The following is a 21,257-nucleotide window of genomic DNA, read 5'->3' as shown; positions in this document are numbered from 1 at the left end:
AAGGACTACCTGCCCTAGCATATACCAAAATAAGACCTGTCTTCATCCTTCCTTCCTTTTTTTGAGATGTTCCTCAGAAATGAATGTTCTTATTGCAATAGCCTAGATGAAATTATCTCCCTAATTGTTTGGTGCATTTTTGTCTTCCACAAGAACAACATGTACAAAGATACAGAGGCAAATGCATGCATAAGCTGACCATAGGGAGGTGACAGAGGAGGAAGAAAAGGAAAGGGTGAGGCTAAGGACCAGAAAGGACAGTCAAAAGTTAAGTTGGGAAAAAAAAAAGTTAAGTTGGGAATAGAGGTGATGAACTTTGTATGTTGGACAATTTGAACTTTATGGTATAGGCAATAGACAGTTACCAAACATTCTGAATCATTGGAGAGGGAGATGCATGTTTTAGAAAGAGAACTAAAACAGAGTATTAAGAATTGATGGAAAGGAAGGAAGACTGCCCCAATTGCAAGTGAAAAAATGAGTCGAGGAAAATGTGGAGCTAAGAGAGTAGTAAAGACAGAGTAAAGGCAGTGGTAGAAGAGGTGGAGGAAGGGGCTAGAAATGAGGTCTCAACATAAACGCAACAGAACTTACAAATGATTGAATGTAAATGGTAAGAAATACTTAGAAGGTACTGTTTTTAGCTTGAGTTACTTACTACATGATGATTCTATTAGCTGAAATAAGGAATCTCAGAAATAGTAAACATTTGGGGCAGTATGTGGTGGATATGGACAGTGGGGACTGAAGTTCAGAAGTTGTATATATACATATAGTTAACACATAAGTGATTAGTGATGTCAGTTAATATATTGATATAAAATTATTACAGTGAATTAATATAACAGATATATAATATGATATAGTAATGATTAATGATGTGAGTTTATATGTATATATATGTGTGTGTATACACACACACACACATATATATATTTAAATGATTATTTGGATGATCATCAGAGTTTTTTTTAGATAGTTGCCTCTTAGCACTCAAGAAAAAGTACTTGGAACAAAAATCAAAAAGAATTTACATTGATTTCCTTAGAGGGGGAAGGCAAGCTATAGAAAGGTGGGAAAATGGAAAGAAAATGAAATAGAAAGGAAACCTAAAGCGATTTTTGCCACTCAGGATGGAGGGGATTGAATTATAGGCTGTTCCAGAACAATCAGAATCAGATAACCATCACCTTTATCTCTTCCTCTCAAGTGTGGGATTCAGGAAGATCATCTAGTTCAATGGCTTAATTGTATGTGTATTTACACAAGAACTAAGAAGTTAAGGAACATATTAAAAAGTAAGTGTAGCTCATGCTTCCTGGTTTGGGCAGTGAGCTCCAGAAACTAGCTTTCTGGTTATAAGCTGGGTGATGAAGTCCTTGCTGGAGTTCTGCACCACGCAGTAGCTGCGAGCCATTGGGATGATTCATGAGAGGAGAACACAAGTAAACACTAGGGCTGAGACAGTGCTTTAGGACTTTGCCATGAAAATGTCTGCATTCTTGCTCTCCTTGTTGAAGCATACAAAAAGAAAAAAAAAAGAGAGAGATAAAAGTAAACACATGAGCTAGAACGGGGTACGAATTGTTTAGACAGGTTCATGAAATGGCATAACATTATGCAGGGAATATCAGTTCAGAGCACTAAATATCTCCTAATGTCAACAGTAGCTAGCTATGGAGTGATCTTTCTATTTCTTCAGTCTAGTGGAAGATACCATCGACAAAGTCACTTAAAATTGATTGACTTAAACATTTAAGGGAAGCAAAAGAAGGTAAAATATGAATTTTGGCCAGAGAGAAAGGCATTTCTTGTTTCTATTTTTGGCATCCACTGAGTGAACTGATCAATTAATACCTGCCTGCTCAGTTTGAAGACCAGGAAAGCAGTTTCTAAACACTGAGGTAAGAGCTTGATGAGTCAAAGCTTTGATAACAAGATTTCAATTTCTTTTCTTCCTCTTTCCCTCAAACGAACAAAGGCCAGAAAATATTATACATCTGAAATAACCAGCTTTTTAAATATTCAAACTACAAGGCAATAATTGAAAACTTCTGTTTCCAAGAATGATTTAATGAAAGAGACAAAAGCATAAGTTATTTTTAGAGGAAGGAAACTTCCAGCAGATTTTTTTTTCCTGAAATGATGCTTCCCCCACCCATGATTGTAAAAAGTAACATATGGAACATGAGCAGACATGATGCCATAAGTTAATGCTTGGACACATCTGTTCTTTCTCAAAAACAGAGCACAGATTGATAAAATATGGCAAGTGAAAACCAAAAAGACATCTAGAGGTTAAAAAGCAGAAAAAAGAGAGGGGGAAGATGGCAGAGAAGACCAAAAAGAAAAGGTCTATATAGGGCCATGCCCAAAGACGTAGATCTATTATGCTCTAAGACCAGAAACGGGCAGGTGGCAATGATTGGAATTTCAGCTTCTACTAGGGTTTGGGGACTAGAAATGTTATCTGGAAACAGGTGACCTAGCTTCACCCTCAAAATCTGAACCATGCTGCTCCTGGCTTAGGGTAATATTACCAGACAGCAGGAGACCCACGTCAAGACCTGGTTCTTGACTAGGGACCAAGGAACTGCCCAAATTGTTAGGGAGGAAAGAGTACAAGAAAGAGCCAAAGAAAACAATGGCACCAACAAACAAAACATCCTCCCAACAAAATGAGCTCCAATCCAAAACTCAAAAATGGGTGAACAAATAATGTTAATACAACTAAATCAACGACCTACAGAACTGGGCAAGAAGATACTGATAAATCCCCGTTATACTGAACATTTGAACACACCTGTATCAGAGACCGAGAGGTGAAGAATGGAAAAATATTAAGTATATGAATGATGTGAGCAGCATCTCATTCTTGACCAGTGGGTACCACGGGAAAGTCAGCTGGGAAAAAACTCTTTTGGAAAAGACTTTCTCCCTTGAGAAAAAGAGAAATATGTGAACAGTTTTCCTTTCTTCCTTTCCTGGGACACAGTTACTTGATGGTACACTGCCTGGAGATGTGCCAGCCTCCTGGACAACGAGGCTCAAAGGCAGCCGAACACTGAGACATGGATGGGAAAGTGAACTGAGCTGGGCTTTTGGTTACATCATCAGGCTACTGCACCACCCTGAATCACTGCCTGCAGACTGCGTCTTACATAAGCTGAGGCTCCAACAGCTGCCTCCTCCCACCCTTGCTTAGTGAGAGCTACAGCCTGCCTGGACCATTGGACCATGAACACCCCCACCCCTCCCCATTCCTTTCTGGGGCTTTAAAGTCAGCGGGTGTGGGGGAGAATCCAGCAAGTCACTCAACTCTCTGAGCCTCATTTCCTCCTCTATAAAATGAGAATGAGGGACGCCTGGGTGGCTCAGTTGGTTAAGCAGCTGCCTTCTGCTCAGGTCATGATCCCAGCATCCGCAAGGAGCCTGCTTCTCCTTCTGCCTGCTATTCTGTCTGCCTGTGCTTGCTCACTCTCTCTCCCTCTCTCTGATAAATAAATAAAATCTTTAAAAAAAATAAAATAAAATGAGAATGATAATAATACCTATTTCATAAGGATGAGGGGGAATTAAATGAATTCCAGTCCTTCACGCAACATCTGGAAGCATTCCATAAATGCAGACTATTGCATGGGGCGGGGGTGAGTGCTGTTCTCCTAGGCTTCCACGGAGCGTTACAGTCACAGTATAATGGCAAAGCTACCGTTTGTTTAAACCACACCTGCTGAAGTAGAAATAAAGCCAAGCTCTGCTAAAATATGGGCAAATACTCCTAAACGTTTCAAACATACATAGATTTTTAAAAACCTGATATTGTAAGTTTTATGATACTTGTTATTACATCTCCAAAATTTACCCTAAGGTTCTTATTCTTGGAGGGAAACAAACCTAAAGGCAAAGACAATAACCTTTTATAAGTAAAGTACAGTAAAATACCATCCTCTGAGGCATTAACAGCACTTAAATAGCTAGACATTCCTGGTCTTTGAAGACACTTCACGGTAAAGATATTATATTGCTGCTAAGGGTTTAGTCATTTAACTTTCAAGAAGTTAGATTGATGATGATCATTATTTCCAATACTGTTGTGTATTTACCCAACAGATTTCCCCCCAAAGAGCCGAAGGGTTTAACAGAAAGCTGAAGCTAAGTTGCTGCAGATTGGAGGCCTTGAACTAGCTCGATGCCTGCCCTCGGTGTAACAAGTGCCCCAGTGGTGAAGAGGCCAGGAGCTGCCTCCACCTGGTGCGTGCTCTGTGCAAGCATCCCAGCTCCAGAGCAACATAAAGAACTTGGAGACTACTCTTCAAGCTTTTGCTGCAGAGCACAGCCCAACTGAGGCCTGTCACTCCCCTCAGCACAAGTACAATCAATCTGAGCCCAAAAGCAAAGGGCACAGCTTCCCCAGGATTTGTTGGCTTCCTCCTCATAAGAGGGCTGTGGAACCCTGCCTGGACTGCAGTCCATGCCCGAAGGTGCCAAGGGCCTTCCTCATGCTGGGCGAACAGGATGGGAGCCTGGCACTTGAGCTAACGTCTATTCAGCTGGGAGACACCGGGCAAACCAGCTAAGCCCTCGGTTCTCTGCTCTGTAAATACTCAGGGCTGGGAGCCATCTCCAATGTTCCATTAATGTAAGAGCCTATGTTTCTAAGGTGACAGCAAAATAAGATGGAAAATACACATAAAAGAAAATAACTTTAATTTTATGAAAAGTGACCTCATGGTTAGAAGAGTCATGAAGAGAGTGGTTCAGGCAAAGATTTCACAAGCTAAATTACAAACAAACAAAACCTTAGTCCATTAACACAGTCTTCAGCTCTCTGTGACAGATAAGATGACTTACTGGTGATTCAATGTCTTCTAGGAGCAAAACAGAACAGCGTTCACATTTCAACAGAGTTTGGGCCCGATGCATTATTTTCTTGACAATTTTCTCCAAGTCAGTCTGTTCTTCAAAGAGGTCATTAACAACCTCCAGCAAAGCCTAGGAAGGACGAAATGAATGTATTTAGGTGGGTAAAGACCGAATAAAAAAATTTTTTTTTCTCTCAAAATTCCATTTAGTGTCTGTTGCAATCTAAATATGTGTGGCTACTTTTTAGAGCATTGATGATTGTTTCGACATATTCCATAATTTTGTTTATAACACAGTTTTGAACTGCAAAACACAACTTGAGAATACTGCCAATCCATATAATGCCTGTAAATTCCACATATAGCTGTAGGATTATCTCCCAAGTCGCTAATGACCACATGATCCCGTTTTAGTCCGCTAGAGCTCTAGGCTTCTCTCCCCACCCCTGCCCCACACGAGTTTTTCTCCAACAGGACTAGGTATAAACCCAACATTTTAAAAAATCTATTTGTTTGTTTATTTTCATCACAACAAATGCCCTCCTTAATCCTCATCACCTATTCACCCTTCCCCCCAACCAGTTCTCTGTAGTTAAGAGTCTGTTTTTTTATAAACCCAACATTTTATAAATTATGAATACCCGATTCTCTCCAAAGCACATTTATTTCAGAAAATTACAAAGCAGCTCTACTTCACCCTCAGGAAGAAATGGGTTCATGGTCAAACTTGAGACTTATTTTCCCTAATACACATCTCTCACAGAACCCTGGAAGAATTATAGGAATGAATGCTAATTAAGCTTCAGAGCCTTCAAAAAATGTATATAAAATCTCCATTAATCCCTCTACATAAGAAGTATTGCTTCAATGCACCTGTCCAGGAAAACATAAATACTAAAATATATCTCAGGAAAGAAAATACCACTAAAATTTCTGTTAAAACAACACAATAAAAACACACAAAGGGAAAAAAAAAAACCTTAGAATTCTAACTTGAAAACCACATACTCACTTAAAAACCAAATTGTATAACCTCTCATTTTATCCAGCTTATTTAGCTTACAATTTTTGCATCGAAATAATATTTATTTGGAATTTTTAATTACATGGCTCTTCCCAGAGATTTCAGAATAGCAGGCTATGTACAGGTAGTAGATATTACGCTCCTACAAGAAAGCAATCAGAACATTACACAGCCAGTGAATTGGCCAGAGGGTGCTTTGTTCAACAGAACCTAATAAAAGGTATCCTCTCAGGTCTGACCTCTCACAAAAGGATTTTGTGTGTTTTCGAATTCACATCTGTTCTGGTAGATGGTGTTGAGGATCATCTCAGGGTTGTGACCAATTTTCAAGTTTAGTAATGAATTTGATTTGTCCTGAAACCATTGGAAACGTGCAAATTTCTTCTTTGGGTCTATTCTGGTAGAAAAGCATTTGAATGAGTTAAGGGATCCATGAAATGAGTCTAGTTCACTGAGCATCAAAAAGAGGCTCAAATGTCCTTGGCAGCATTTTCTCTAAAGAGACCTTGTGAGTACGGCTAAGGGCCCTGGGTGGTTCTATGATCCTGAAGCAGAGATACACCAGGAGGTGAAAAAAGTTTTGAGTATATCCTGACTGTTTAGCATTTGGACAGCAAATTGCTCTAAGAAGTCAACAATGTGCAATAATTTCATATTTAAATATAACATTAAAAATGAGGCAATTGTCTGAATAATTACCAACACCATTCCCTGTTATTAAGGGGGGAAACATTATTTCCTTAATCATCCAGGCTATTTCTTCAGATAGATCCTATTAACTGAACAATTATTTAACTTTTCAATTTGTTGTGACTGTGTGGATAGGGCCTCTGGGACCCATATGCAAGAACATTTATCTCGGAGGAAAAGCTAATTGGGCCTTGAGTCTTGCACTGACAAATCACATCATAGTAATTTTACTGTTTCTAATTAAAAATTGCTGCTTTACTAACAAGTGATAAAAGTTTCATAAATATCAATACAGACTCGCTCCACAATGGGAGAAAAAGGGAAGAAAATCTTGAATGATAGGAACGTCAACAATCAGAGGCTCTTCACACAACTGAACACTCCCTATTTCTTGATTTCCCTTGTGTTTGGCCCCCTCCTTCGTCCAGTGCCATCTTTTGTTCCCGGGCTCAATTTTGGACCTCTTCCCTTCTCTTATCCACATATTCTCCCCCAGATTGATGCACTCAGTGCCCTACTTTTAAACATCACCTATATATTGATCTTTCCCTTATATGAGTCTTGAGTCCTAACATCTCACCAAAACTCTAGAGTCCTGTACCTGACCATTTATTTGCCAGTTGTACAAGCCAAAAGTAATTTTCTTTCATTTCCCACATCAATAAACTTTGTCTATTTCATCACTAATTTGGGGGGGGGGATCTCTCTTTTCTCACTGATCTAGTCCCAGCCACATTGTTTCTTTATTTTTTAGTTCTATTGAGATATAATTGACGATAAGTTCTGGATGTTTAAGGTATAAAATATGATGATTTGATACATCACAAGTTGTGAAATGATTAGTATAATAAGGTCAGTTAACACATCCATTACTTTACATAATTGCAATTTGCAAATATCTTCTCCCATTTCATAGGTTGGTTCTTCATTTTGTTGATGGTTTCTTTTGCTGTGCAGAAGACTTTTAGTTTGATGTCATCCCACTAGTTTATTCTTGTCCTTTTGTATCAGATCCAAAAAATCACTGAAGTTTTTCCCCTATGTTTTGTTCAGAAGTTTTAGTTTCATGTCTTACAATAATATCTTTAATCCATACCAACTTTTATTTTTGTGAGTGGTGTAAGATAGGGGTCTGATTCCAGTTTTTTTCATGTGAATATCCAGTTTTCCCAACATCATTCTCCATTAAGTATTCTTCACTCCCTTGTCAAATATATGCTGACTGTATAAGCATGGGTTTATTTCTGGGCTCTCAATTCTATTCCATTGGTCTATGTATCTGTTTTTAGTGCCAGTGCCATGCTGTTTTGATTATAAGAGCTTTGTATTATGGTTTAAAATCAGGAGGTATGAGGCCTCTAGTTTTGCCCTTCTTTTTCAGGACTACTTTGGCTTTTTGAGTTCTTCCTCTCTGCTCCCTAGATACATGGACCAAGGTTTTGCCTGCCTCATGCCTTTCTTCTTGACATTTCCACTATCTGGACTGCTCTTCCCTAATCTTTGTGTGGTTTTGCACCTTCATTTCATTCAGGTCTCTGCTCAAACAACAAGTTACAGAGAACTTCTTGACCATGTTCTGAAATAAACATCCTCCCAAACAATCTCTATCTCTTTATCACTACCTGATACTATATTATTTTTTATTTGTTTGTTTCTCTATTATCTACTATACCTATCCATACCTACCTGTATCTATTGTATTATGAGTCTAATATAATTTAGTATCTATTTGACAGTTTAGGATTTTTTGAGTCTTCCTTTCTTTCTCTCTTTCTCTTTCTCCCTTCCTTCCTTCCTTCCTTCCTTTCTATTTACAGGGATAGCTGGTGAAAGTCCCTCTTTGTGTGTGTTTCTTTATAATCCTATAAAAGTATTTGCATTATTGTCCAGTTATCTAGTGATGCTCTTCCTTATCTAGTGATGCTCTAGTGATGCTTTCAATTCAAAAGCAAAATTAATGAGGTGGGGTGAAATCACTTGTAACGTACCTTGCTTCTTAAAGAAACTAAATTGTAAAAATATCACTAAAGTGTGTTATTGTTTCAAGACTATAAGAGTATATCTACTACCTTACAGTACAGCTGTAAAATTAATTTCGTTTTTAAAAGAAGCTGGTACTATTTGCCCCAAACAACAGAGAATTTGTATCCACTTCCATTTGCACTTATTGCTTCAAAGGTATCTTCAACCATAAACTTGAAGGATTAAACAAATAGAAAGGACTCCTAGACTATTCAAAACTCATCTGCTGGTTTTAAAACATATGAAGGTTCACAGATCCTTGAAAGTGAGAGAGCTTTGAGGGTTGTCAACAGTGTTTCTTTCTACTCACCCTGCTTCTTTCATATTCTTTCCTCGAGGCAGCAAAGAGCTGAGCATTGGATATGGCAATTCCACAAAATGGAAGATACATCTGCATAACCTGGGGGCAAAGAGAGTGTTAAGAACATTAAAACATTACTGCCCCAAATTCCATATTGCCTGCATTGGCTTGGTCATAATACATTCTCTTCAGCACAGAAATTGAGTGTGGAATTGTCAGTACTAGTATCTTAACTTCAGAAGGGATATTTTTCATCATTAACTATAAGACAGTTTCAATCAAGCTTTAACTAGGGAGAGTCAATGAGCATATACAGTGAAGCAAGACAACAAAAATCACTAAAAACTATGATATAGGAACTATACCTAAATCATCTGTGTATCCCTTCCTTGATCAGTGAAAAAGGAATAAATGAATGAACTCATATATCTAGAATCTAAAGCAAGTGTCCACACTCACATTTGGAGGCCAGCAGGCTATGAGTCAATTTCTTAGTGCATGTGTATCTGTAGCAGTGTTCTCAGCATGACCCTAGCACTCTGTCAGCTACGAATTTCAGTATATTGTTTCAGTAAGAACTTAGGGGCCACTGGGTCTAATAAGTTTGTGCAAAAGAGCTCAAATTGTGCCCACTATTCTGTTGACATAACTAGATGTGAATGCAAATGTGAGGGATGGTCCTACAGAAGGCTGTTTGAGGAAAGTTTGGAGAGCCTTTCAGACAGCACACTTCTCCTATGGGAAGAAACGGCTTGGTGGGGAGGGTTCAATCCTAACAAAGACTTTCTTATCATTTCATCAACACCTATTTTCAGTACTGCCTGACACTCTCACTCAAATTAATCTCCAGCATTGCTGATTCCAAAGAGAGAGAGAACGCCCCAAGTAAAACCAAAGGAATAGATTGCCCTAAACTCTTCACAACATGGAACATTGTGATGAGCAATATTGCTTTGGGATTTCTAGAAGCAGAAGGAAAAGGGCACGTTTTCTTCCAACATCCTTCTCCCTCTGTCTCCTTTTCTGTCTCTATCTGTCTCTCTGTCACACACACACCCCCAACACTGCAATGTCCTGTGAAGAGGTACAGAGCAGTGACAAAACAGAGCCACTCCTGCATGCCCAGAAGAGGGAAGTGCAGTGTTCACCGTGGGGGCCGTGGGGGTGAGGGACAAGAACAGCAAGAGCAGTGGGAGACACCCCGGGGACACACAAAACACAATTAGGTAGAGCCTGAGGTGATTTTGCAGAGGGCTTGAGAAAGACAAAAGATGAAGGACAATCCCCATTCCCTATCATTTCTTTCCTATTAAAATCTTGCTTTGGCTACCTGGGCATACTCAACTCTGACCTTGGGTCCCAGCAAGTATTGCACAATGCTGTACAAGTTAATGCGGTGACAGCAGTCTTAAAGAAAGAGACACAATGGGACTGGGATTAAGTAGTGGTACAAACTTAATGAGTTAATTTTTTTTTTTTTTTAGGTTTTATAAACATATATTTTTATCCCCAGGGGTACAGGTCTGTGAATCACCAGGTTTACACACTTCACAGCACTCACCAAAGCACATACAGATGTGGTATATATACACAATGGAGTTAATTTTTTTACACATCCTTCCAGGATAAATTCCTTCACCAAATTTGACTTGAACTTCTATTTAATGAGGATCTACTAGGTGCCAGACACTCTCACTTCATTTCTTCAACTTTTCACAGAGAGACTTTAAATACATTTTAGAGGTCAGGGAATCCAGTAACTTGCTCAAACTCTTACAGGAACTCAGGTCATCTTATTCTACAACTGATGACCATTCCCTACAACATGCTGCCTCCCAGAAAGAGATACTATTTCTGTCACCCCCTTATTCCCCTTCCTTACCACTCTCCCTCATGCCTTAGAAAGTTTGTTGATAAGCCAGATAAAGCTGTTGACATAAAGCTGCCGGATATTCTGCCAGAATTTCCCTGTCGTTAGCCAGAACAGGACCACTTCCAACATCACCTACACACACAGAAAGCGCTTTCCTGTTGTTTCCTGTTTTTCCTCTGCTGTGGAGGTGGTGACATGATGGAGGTGGGGGGTAGGGGAAGATACAGGTTATTTTACCTCCTCTTTTTCCTTTCCATTCCTTTGTCCTTCCCTTCTCTTCCCTTCCCTTTCCTCTTCTCTTCCTTCTCTCTTCCCTCCTTCGTGTGTTTATTTGCCTTCAGAGGCCATATTTAAGGTGGTTTATAGGTTATGCAAGTAGGTAGAAGAGAATGACCAAATGAATAAATATGTGAAATGTTTTCTAACGTATCTAGGCTTGTTTCAATTCATTTGTAATAACAACATTTATGAACTCCAAGCATTGTGTATAATTTAAAAGAATGTGAATTTTAAATTAGATGACCATTGTCCTTTATATGGCTGTTCTGTGTGAAAGCCAACAAGTCACTTAACCTTTCTGAACCTATTTCCTTATCTAAAAAATGCCTGGTTTCACTGGCTTATCTTTTCTTTTTAGTTCTAATATTTCGTGATTCTAGTAAGTAGAAACACCCATAAGCTGTAATATTCTGCTTGCTAGAGAAAACAAAGAATTCAATAAACATGCTCACATTTTATTCAAAAAATAATCATTTGTAGTAGTAATTGATGTTGACACAGTCTTTGGATATGATGTTAAGTATTTTATATGCACTCTATGCTCTGATCCTTAAAATCACATATGCCATACCATTTATTCTATTTTTCAGATAGGAAAACTGAGGCTTTAGAAAATTAGCCACATTTGTTGGGAGACATCTCTCCATCGGGTCTGTCACATTTCTGCACAGCTTACAACCAAAATCATTGCTCTATCTTTCAAAGGTGTTTGTATAATGAACAGCCTTAGAAAACAGTGTCTTTTCCAGAGTGAAGAGCAAACTTGTTTACTACAAAGTGTAATTAAGATAGTCTCTCTCTCTGGGGCAGAGGTCAAGCAGACTTACTGTCCATTATGAAAGATCTGTGTTCCCTACATTTGAGGTTCCTCTCCTAAACCCTTGACCTGTGTCATCAAGATGACGCTGTTACTGAACATTTCATTCCAAGTCAGAAGCAATTGTTCACATATCATTAAGACTATTTCATTTTTGGGATGCCTGGGTGATTCAGTTGGTTAGACGTCTGCCTTTGGCTCAGGTCATGATCCAAAGGTTCTGGGATCAAGTCCTGCATCAGGCTTCTTGTTCAGCAGGGAACCTGCTTCTCCCTTTGCCTCTGCTTTACCCCTTCCTTGTGCGCTCTCTCTCTCTCTCTCTCTCTCTGATAAATAAAATCTTAAAAAATTTTTAAAAAGATTATTTCATTTTTCATTTGTCCTGTAGGTATATTGATATGAACTCCCTGATATAGTTACTTAGTAACTTAATTACTTAGTATTTGTAATTATAAGGTTAAGAGTCCCCAGAACAATTACTGAGATCCATGTTAAATTTCTTTTTTCCCTTTTACTGAGTTCATTGCTATTTATCTTATTGTCTTATTTCATTGATTTCCCCCTCCACCACATTGCGTTTCCTTTATTTTAGTGATTAAAACTAGAAAGTCTATGTGTATGCTTAATAAAATCTAAATTTAACACCGTTAGCCTCCTTCCAAGTAAGATAAAGACATTGGACTACTTTAACTTTCTTGTTATATCTGTTACATTTTTTACTCATCTCTTGTTCATTATTGCAAACTGGACACATTATTATTAATTCATGCTTATTTATATTTACTCACATGTTTACCAATTTTTTCTTCTTCATTCCTTCTAGCACCTCTTTCTTTCCTTCTGGAATAATTTTTCTCTGTTTGAATCCTTTAGGATATCCTTTAGCACTGCTGGCAAATGTGTTATTTTTGCTTTGTATGAAATTGTTCTTATTCTATGATCAATCTTAAAAGGTAATTTAGTTTGGTATACAATTCTAGGTTGACAGCTATTTATCTCAGTACTTAGAAGATATTATTCCAATAATAATAGAATTCACATACAGCTGATGCTGCCAAAATAGTCAGCTGTCAATCTAATTCTTCGTAGGTTATCCATCTTTGTCTCTAATTTCTCTTAGGTCCTCTTTCTGTCTTTGGTGGTCAGTCTGTACTTTTGCAGCCTCAGTCTAAGGCTTCACCAAATCATATAGAACTCCAAATATATTGGTCAAAGATTACTGAGGATGGAGACAATATTACACATTTACGGCACATTGCAGACTGAGAGGGGATTGATTTACAAAGGGAATGACTTCCCAGTGTCATTAATTGGTACAACAATTCAACACTCTGAGGCCAGAGTTGGTTCCACTATGGACACCTATACGACAATATGGTCCCAAGAGTTTCTAAATAAATGTTCTGGAGAATCAGGCAAATGCATTTTGAAAGGAGGAAGTGAGAAGTTGCAGAAGCAGTAGCAGTACGGAAATACAAGATAATGAAAAGTTAAACATTTATATCTTTATTTCAGGCCCAGTGTAACAAATGTCTTTTTTTTTTTAACTGTTTTTTTTCTATTTTTTAAAAAAGATTTTATTTATTTATTTTAGAGAGAGAGAGATCACAAGTAGACAGAGAGGCAGACAGAGAGAGAGGGGGAAGCAGGCTCCCTGCTGAGCAGAGAGCCTGATGTGGGGCTCGATCCCAGGACCCTGGTACCATGACCTGAGCCGAAGACAGAGGCTTTAACCCACTGAGCCACCCAGGCGTCCCAACAGATGTCTTTTTTAAACAAAGAGAGATACTGCTCTGTTCTTCTCCTTTTGAAGTCCCCCTCCTCCAAGATAAAATACTAATTTGGCCTTAATCATCTAGTTTCTGAAAGCAAAAGGTCTAAGAAAACCTTAATGACTAAGAACCTAATGAGTCCGTACACGCTTGTGCAGTACTTTTCAGCTTAAAAGCACTTTATGAACATCGCCTAATTAATCTTTACAACATCCCTCGCGGAAAGGAAGTTAAACTGAAAATCATTAAACAGTGCAGAAAAGTCCCTTCATCCCTGGAAATTCAGGAAAAGTGTCACTAATAATCACAAGATGGGAGCACTGGGTCCCTCGATCAATGTTCTAAAGAAAGACAGTAGGTATTGAGCCTTTTCAAACTCACAGATCACTGAGAAAGGTTATTAAAGCCTCCTGGGCTGGGCTGGTCCAATTATGTATTATTAAAGGACACTGGAGGTCTACCCTGGAGATTCTGTGAGGGGACTTGGGCCATCCCCTTTATGGACTCCACTCCTGAAAGTAAATCGCTTGAAGAGCCACATCACTATCAGCTCAAGTAATGGGTGAGAGAAGGTCTTCTCACCATCATGTAACATCAATCTCTGTGCAGACCCTGTGATTTGCATTTGCAGGTCCTTTCTGTCCTCTGGCAGGAACTATAAGGCAAAACTTCCCTGAGCCGGGTGGGCCCCACTGATTTGAAATTGGGGGTGTTGTAACTCAAACACTAAATAAAGTCTGCAAGTAATTTGGAAAGTAAGGTATCAAATTATGGAGGCAGTCACATTTTCACATAATGAAATACTCCCTCCCACATATTTTAGAATAGAATATTTAAAATGGTAAAAAACTAGGAATGCCTGGGTGGCTCAGTCAGTTAAGCATCTACCTTGGGCTCAGGTCATGATTGCAGGGTGCTGGGATGGAGTCTCATGTCACGCTCCCTGCTCAGCAAGGAGCCTGCTTCTCCCTCTGCCTGCTGCTCCCCCTGTTTGTGCTCGCTCCCTCTCTCTGACAAATAAATTTTTAAAATCTTAAATAAATAAATAAATAAATAAATAAATGCGATAGTAAAAAAAAAGTCTGAAGTTTTCTAGACTCTCCAGAGAAAATTCCTACTTCCACGGGTATAGTTTGGTTCACTGTAATTTTCTTTCTATGCAAATTCAGTAAAGATATTAGGTCAGAGTTTTATTTCAAGAATCAGAGCCATAAATGAATCTTGTCACCTCATACCAAAGTATATGCTCTTGGCTAAAGCACGCCTTTCTCTTGTCAGTGATGAGACATCTTTGAAGAAAATGGCCTCCCCAAAATATACAGAGACATAAGGTCCCAACTTTGAAAGAACATTGCCATGGATTAGATTGATTCAAAACATAATGTTGGAAATTGTTTCTTTAAGAACTAACACCCTAAGGACGCCTGGGTGGCTCCGTCAGTTAAGAGCCTGCCTTCAGCTCTGGTCATGATCCTGGAGTTCTGGGATGGAGCCCCACATCAGGCTCTCTGCTCAACAGGGAGCCTACTTCTCCCTCTACCTTTCCCCCTATTAGTGCTCGTGCTCTCTCTCTCTCTCTCAAAAATAAATAAATTTATTTTAAAATTAAAAAAAAATTTTAAACCTTAAAAATTAAAAAAAATTAACACTCAAAAGAGAATAGAGGGGAGCCCATTTCATTCATAAAAGATGAGAAAGAGGGCGCCTGGGTGACTCAGTGGGTTAAGCCACTGCCTTCGGCTCAGGTCATGATCCCAGGGTCCTGGGATCGAGTCCCGCATCGGGCTCTCTGCTCAGCAGGGAGCCTGCTTCCTTCTCTCTCTCTGCCTACTTGTAATCTCTCTCTGTCAAATAAATAAATAAAATCTTTAAAAAAAAAAAAAAAAAAGATGAGAAAGAACAAGGCAATAAATAAATGAGACAGAAAAACTTACTCTTCTGCTTTTCTTTCTGTTTTCTTTCTGAGGAGATAGGCAGTAGGAGTAGGTGCTTCTGCTTTTGCCCCTGGTTATCAAAGCTGGGAGCCCCAAGGGAACTGGTATGAGCTCCCTTCCACTATCTTCACCTCTCTTTCTGAGGCTAGTATTGGCTAAAAGATCCCTCAGCGGCAAACTTATCCAAGGGTGGACAGGCTGGGGCCGATGCCTGGAAGGCAGCAACACCAGGGCCTACTGGACTTCTTGCAGGCTCTGGTCTGCTGAGCACTTGAATCTTGCATATTACCTGCATTCATATTACCATTCCGGAAGGGGGATACTTCCAAAAAATAACCCTCTCATATCCCGAGTCACTTCTAAATTCCCACCCTCTTATTCACTGTATTGAAGGGAAAACCCTGAAAGAACCCATTTCAGGAAACTTGTCCTTTCCAAGATAATTTGAATTATCTTTTTTGGATCATAAGATTTCAACAGGAAAAAAAAAAAGCACTCATATTTCTAGCACTCAAGGGTAACCACTATAAATCATTTGGAGACCGCCATTCAAATTTTCCTCTCTCTCCCCATATAAATTCAAATAGGCTAATCCTAAATGTCATATTTTATCTACTTTTTTCACTTTTATAATCAGCTATCATTTATTATGACCAATGCAAAATATCCTATTGTATAGATCAGAAAAAGAAAATTTGTACGGAAAGAAGGTGGATTACTGGTTCCTTGGGCTAGAGGTGGTAATGAGATTAACTGTAAATGAGATAAGGGAACTTACTGGGGGTCGGTTCTAAAACTGATTTATGCTGATTGTTGCACCACTCATAAAGTTACTAAAAGTCATTGAATTGTTCTTTGAAATGGGTGCATTTGTGGCCGGCAAAATATAAAGCAATATAGCTGTTAAAAATTATCATTCAAAAATCCCACTCACTGTATGGATTAATATTTTTCACTTAGTCAATCATCTACTGTTGGATATTTCGGTCACTTCTAACTTTAACAATCTCAGGGTTATATATCCTTGCAATTAAATCTTTGCGCATCTCATAATTATTTTCTTAGGATAAAGCCCTAATATTTGAACTTATTTATTTAACTTAACACACACTTACATAGCACTTTCTCTGTACCAAGAAATATTCCCAATGCTTTATTAGTATTAATTTGTTATTATGCATGCACATTTTTAATAACTCCTCATGTTACACAAATTTTTACTTTCTGTTAAAAAAATGCAACGGTATAGAAGTGTATACAATAAAATAACTACAGATACCTCTTCATTTCCTATCCTGCTAATTACTCCTCTCCCAAAGAACAACCTTAAGAGGCATTTACAGTATTCTTCTGGACATTTTTTAATTAACTGCCTACATACAATACCTAGTTTTGGGTATGTTTTTAAAAACAAGTGGGATCACATTATTGGTTATATTTTGCACCTTCTTTATTGCTTGGCATTATATCTTGGAAAACATTACATATCCATTCAAAGAAATCTACTTAGTTCTTTTTAATCTTTGCGGAATATTCTAGGAGGTGAATGTACCCATTAATTGATATTCATATTGTTTCCAATTTTTCTGTATTATAAATAACGCTGTTGTGAACTTTCTTATGAATTCATCTTTGTGCACTTGGACAATACTTCTGCTGGACAGATTCCTAGAAGTGAAATTTTGGTTGAAGAAAATGTGCATTAAAAAATATTAATATCTACTGCCAACTTGTCCTCCAAAATTTCTCTACTGGTTTATACTTCCACTAACAGTCATCAGAGAATTCATTTACGTCTCCTCTTAGAACATTGGGTATTATTATTCTTTTACAATTTTGTCTGACAGATTAAATTAGCACTCATTATTGCATTAACTTACATTTATTTGATTACTAGTGATATTATAATAACTTCATAAATCCATATTTGTTGCTTATAATTTTCTTAATTTGTTGGTTATCTCTGTTTTTTAATATGGCCTATTTTTGCTTATCTTTTACTGGACATTATATTTTTTTACTGCTTAGTGAGCACTCTTTTTATTCTAAGCATAATAACCATCTTCCATTTTTGCAGATCATGAATCTTACTTGATAATTAGCAGTTTTCATCTATTTGATACAGTCCAATAGCCCTACAATATATGATTGCTTTGTCTAAAATAAATAGATATTATGACTCAGTAAACTTAGGCCTACTCCCTCTCACAGTATAAAGAAATTTTACAGCTATATCTGCCTATATAATCCTGTCAAGGTTATTTTTATAAGCAGGTTGACCTACATATCTTATCCTGCCTATTTGCTCCATTCATTTTTGTAACTCAGTGTTACTGTAGGAAGTCAGTTTGAGCTACCATTTGATCCAGCCATTCTTGAGTTTTAGCTATTAAGGTCATTGTAATTTCTCCAATTACTGAGCATAGGTATAAATGCAAGAAGCTATGCTGCATAGTAATTTAATCTTGGTATCAACACCTTGTTGCTAAAAAAACTTTATTATATCATAATCATTGTGTGAACAGAAAAATTCCTCTTAGGCTATTTTCTAATGAGAAACACATTAGTTTTTCTTTAAATTTAGAACAGTTTCACACTATTGCCTCCTATTATAGTAGCAGAATCCTTCCTTTCACCATCTCATTTATCTAGTTCTTTCTTTTTTGTAATTGCTGGTTCTTAAAGTAGTGGACATTTCATATAAATAGGCTCACACAATATGTGGCCTTTTATGTCTGTCTGTCTGCTTTCACTTAGCATACTGTTTTCAAGGTTCATTCATATTATTGCATGTATCAATACTCCATTCCTTTTTTGTCTTTTTTTCTTAAATTAATAGACTATTTTTTCCATATTATTATAGATTTTTACTGTCATTTAAACATATTGCTCAATATTTCTTTTTTTTTATAAACATATATTTTTATCCCCAGGGGTACAGGTCTGTGAATCACCAGGTTTACACACTTCACAGCACTCACCAAAGCACATACCCTCCCCAATGTCCATAATCCCACCCCCTTCTCCCAAACCCCCTCCCCCCAGCAACCTTCAGTTTGTTTTGTGAGATTAAGAGTCACTTATGGTTTGTAATAGACTATTTTTTAGAGCAGTTGAAGGGTCACCAAAAAGTTGAGTGGAAAGTACAGAGATTTCCCATAAACTTTCTTCCTTCCTCCAGCACACACAGTTTCCCTCAGAATTAACCTCTTACTTTAGTTTGATACGTTTGCTACAATTAGTGAACCAATATTGGTATATTATTATTGATCAAAGTTTAAACTCTACATTAGAGTTCACTCTTTCTGTTTCATATTCTATGGGTTTTGACAAATGTATAATGACATATATTTACCATTATAGTGTAACAGAGAATTATTTCACTGACCTAAAAATTCTGTGTTCTGCCTATTCATCCCTTCCTCTGTCTCCCCAAACCTTTGGTATTGGTAGTCAGTGATCTTTTAATTGATTCCATAATTTTGTCTTTTCAGGAATGTCATATAGTCAGAATTATATAGTATGCAGTCTTTTCAGGTTGGCTTCTTCTGCTTAGCAATATCGACTTAAGGTGACTTCACGTCTTTTCATGGCTTGATAGCTTTTTATTTCTTTTTATCACTGAAAAATATTTCATTATATGGATGTACCACAGTTTGTTGACCCATTCACCTTCTGAAGGACATCTTGGTTTCTTCCAAGCTTTGGGACTGATGAATAAAGCTGCTATAAACATTCATGTGTAGGTTTTTATGTGGACATGTTTTCAGCTCATCCAGCTTAATACCCAGGAGTATGATTGTTGGATTGTATGGAAAAAAAATTTTAGTTTTGTAAGAAATTGACAAACTGTCTGCCAAAGTGGCTGTACGATTTTGCATTTCCACCAGCAATGAATAGAAGTTCCGGGTGCTTCACATCCTTCTCTGCAAATGCTGTTATCAGTGTCTTGTATTTTAAATATTCTTTTTTTTTTTTTTTTTTTTTTTTTTTTTTTTTTTTGAGAGAGAGAGAGAGTGCAAGTGAGCAGTGGGGAGGGGTAGAGGAAGAGAGGAAGAGAATTTTTAGTAGGATCCATGCCCAGCACAGAACCCAACATAGTGCTAGATCTCACAACCATGAATGAGATCAAGACTGGAGCTGAAATCAAGAGTTGGACGCTTAGAGTTGAGCCACCCAGGAACCCTGAATTTTAAACATTTTAATAGATATTTCATTATATCTCACTGTTGTTTAAATTTGCAGTTTCCTGATGACATAGGATGTTGAGCATCTTTTCATATGTTTATTTGCCCTATCTTCTTTAGTAAGATATCTGTTCAGCTCTTTTGTCATTTTTAAACCAAGTTGTTGCTTGGTTTGTTTTGGGAGTTCTTTATATGTTTTGGATACCTGTACTTTTTATGCTTTGCAGAGTTTCTCCCAGTCTGTGGTTTCATTACATGCTATTTTTGTTTAAAGCTTAACTAGATTTTTTACTTATTTGTTTCTCTTCTGATTCAGAGAGCTTTAGGATTAATCAAAAGATTTTAATACATTTCCTTATCTACTTCCAACCTTATTCTCAATATCAGTGTACCCAGGACAGTATCCTTTTGTCCAACCCCAAGGAAAAGGCCATGTTTTGTCTATGGAGGTAAGGTCTTTTCCCAGGGCTCTCATTTCTGTCATTTCCGTGGGATTTGGGGACCCTTTCTCTCTACCATCATTGTTTCTATCTTTTAATCTCCTGTGTCTGGATCATCCCTTCTCTCTCAAAGGTAAATGTCTTTCCTTTCATTTGGTATTGCTGTTTCCATCTGCTTACCTTCAAGTCCTCACTGCTATCATCTGGCTTACAATCTTCAGTCTATAAAAATGGCTCACTGGAAGCTTGTTTATGATCTCCCAATCACCAGATCACAAAACCCTCAACTAATCTATGTCCTTGTTCTCTTTAAAGCCTGTGCCACTTAATCATCAGCTAGATATTAAAATTTTGGCTTCCATACACTATACACTGTTATTTCTTTTTGGCGTTTTTGACACCCGTATTCAAGTTATATTCCCAGATTCAGTCTTTGGTCTTCTAACCTCCTCTTTCCCCACTCTCCCTTTAAGGAATTATTTATTCTCGTAATATAAGAATCCTACAGGGGCACCTGGGTTTCTTAGTTGGTTGAGTGTCCGACTTTTGTCTCAGTTCCGGTAGTGATCTTAGGGTGGTGAGATGGAGCCCTACATTGGGCTCCATGCTCAGTGGGGAGTTTGTTTGAGCTTCTCTCTCCCTTTCCCTCTACTCCTCTCCTTTCTTTCTCTCTCTCAAATAAATAAATACTTTTTAAAAATCCTACAAAATAAAGCAGGTTGGCCATCCAAGAGCTAACCTTTGAGAAAGAGTCAGCTAGAAAAGACAGCAAATTTGGTAGGGTCAGATAGTTAAGCAGCCAAGAAACTTCCTTCTTTTGCTTACTTGCTTCTCCTGCCTCACTCCTAAATGTTGCTCCATCTCTAATTCCCTTTGGTTCTGAATTCAATCTCCCATGTCCCTAGCCACACTTCCTCTCAGCCACCCTCTGCGATATTTCAGATTTAGGTTTCAGAGTTTCTCATCCACCTAATCCACCAAGTTGAGCTCTAGGAACATTTGCTTCCTCTATCTCATGCTCTAATTTTGGCATTTCTGGTCCTAAATTGAAACTGA

General features: G+C 37.9%; 1 protein-coding gene across 2 annotated transcripts in view; it reads right to left on the bottom strand.

The window, feature by feature from the left end:
* Positions 1 to 21,257, bottom strand: part of PDE11A (phosphodiesterase 11A) — a 427,278-nt gene that overhangs the window by 223,710 nt on the left and 182,311 nt on the right. For both annotated transcript variants that reach the window (XM_045066809.1, XM_004768993.3), the window contains exons 3-4: positions 8,909 to 8,998; positions 4,852 to 4,992 (exon numbers count right to left, since the gene is read on the bottom strand). In XM_045066809.1, the coding sequence (XP_044922744.1) occupies positions 4,852 to 4,992; positions 8,909 to 8,998 (231 nt within the window). The remainder of the gene's footprint in view (positions 1 to 4,851; positions 4,993 to 8,908; positions 8,999 to 21,257) is intronic.

This window comes from Mustela putorius, unplaced genomic scaffold (genome assembly GCF_011764305.1).
Source record: "Mustela putorius furo isolate JIRA1106 unplaced genomic scaffold, ASM1176430v1.1 tig00003869_pilon_pilon_pilon, whole genome shotgun sequence".
Classification (NCBI taxonomy): Eukaryota; Metazoa; Chordata; class Mammalia; order Carnivora; family Mustelidae; genus Mustela; species Mustela putorius.
Note: the sequence above shows the minus strand (reverse complement) of the source record. Positions and strands in the feature narration are given on the sequence as shown.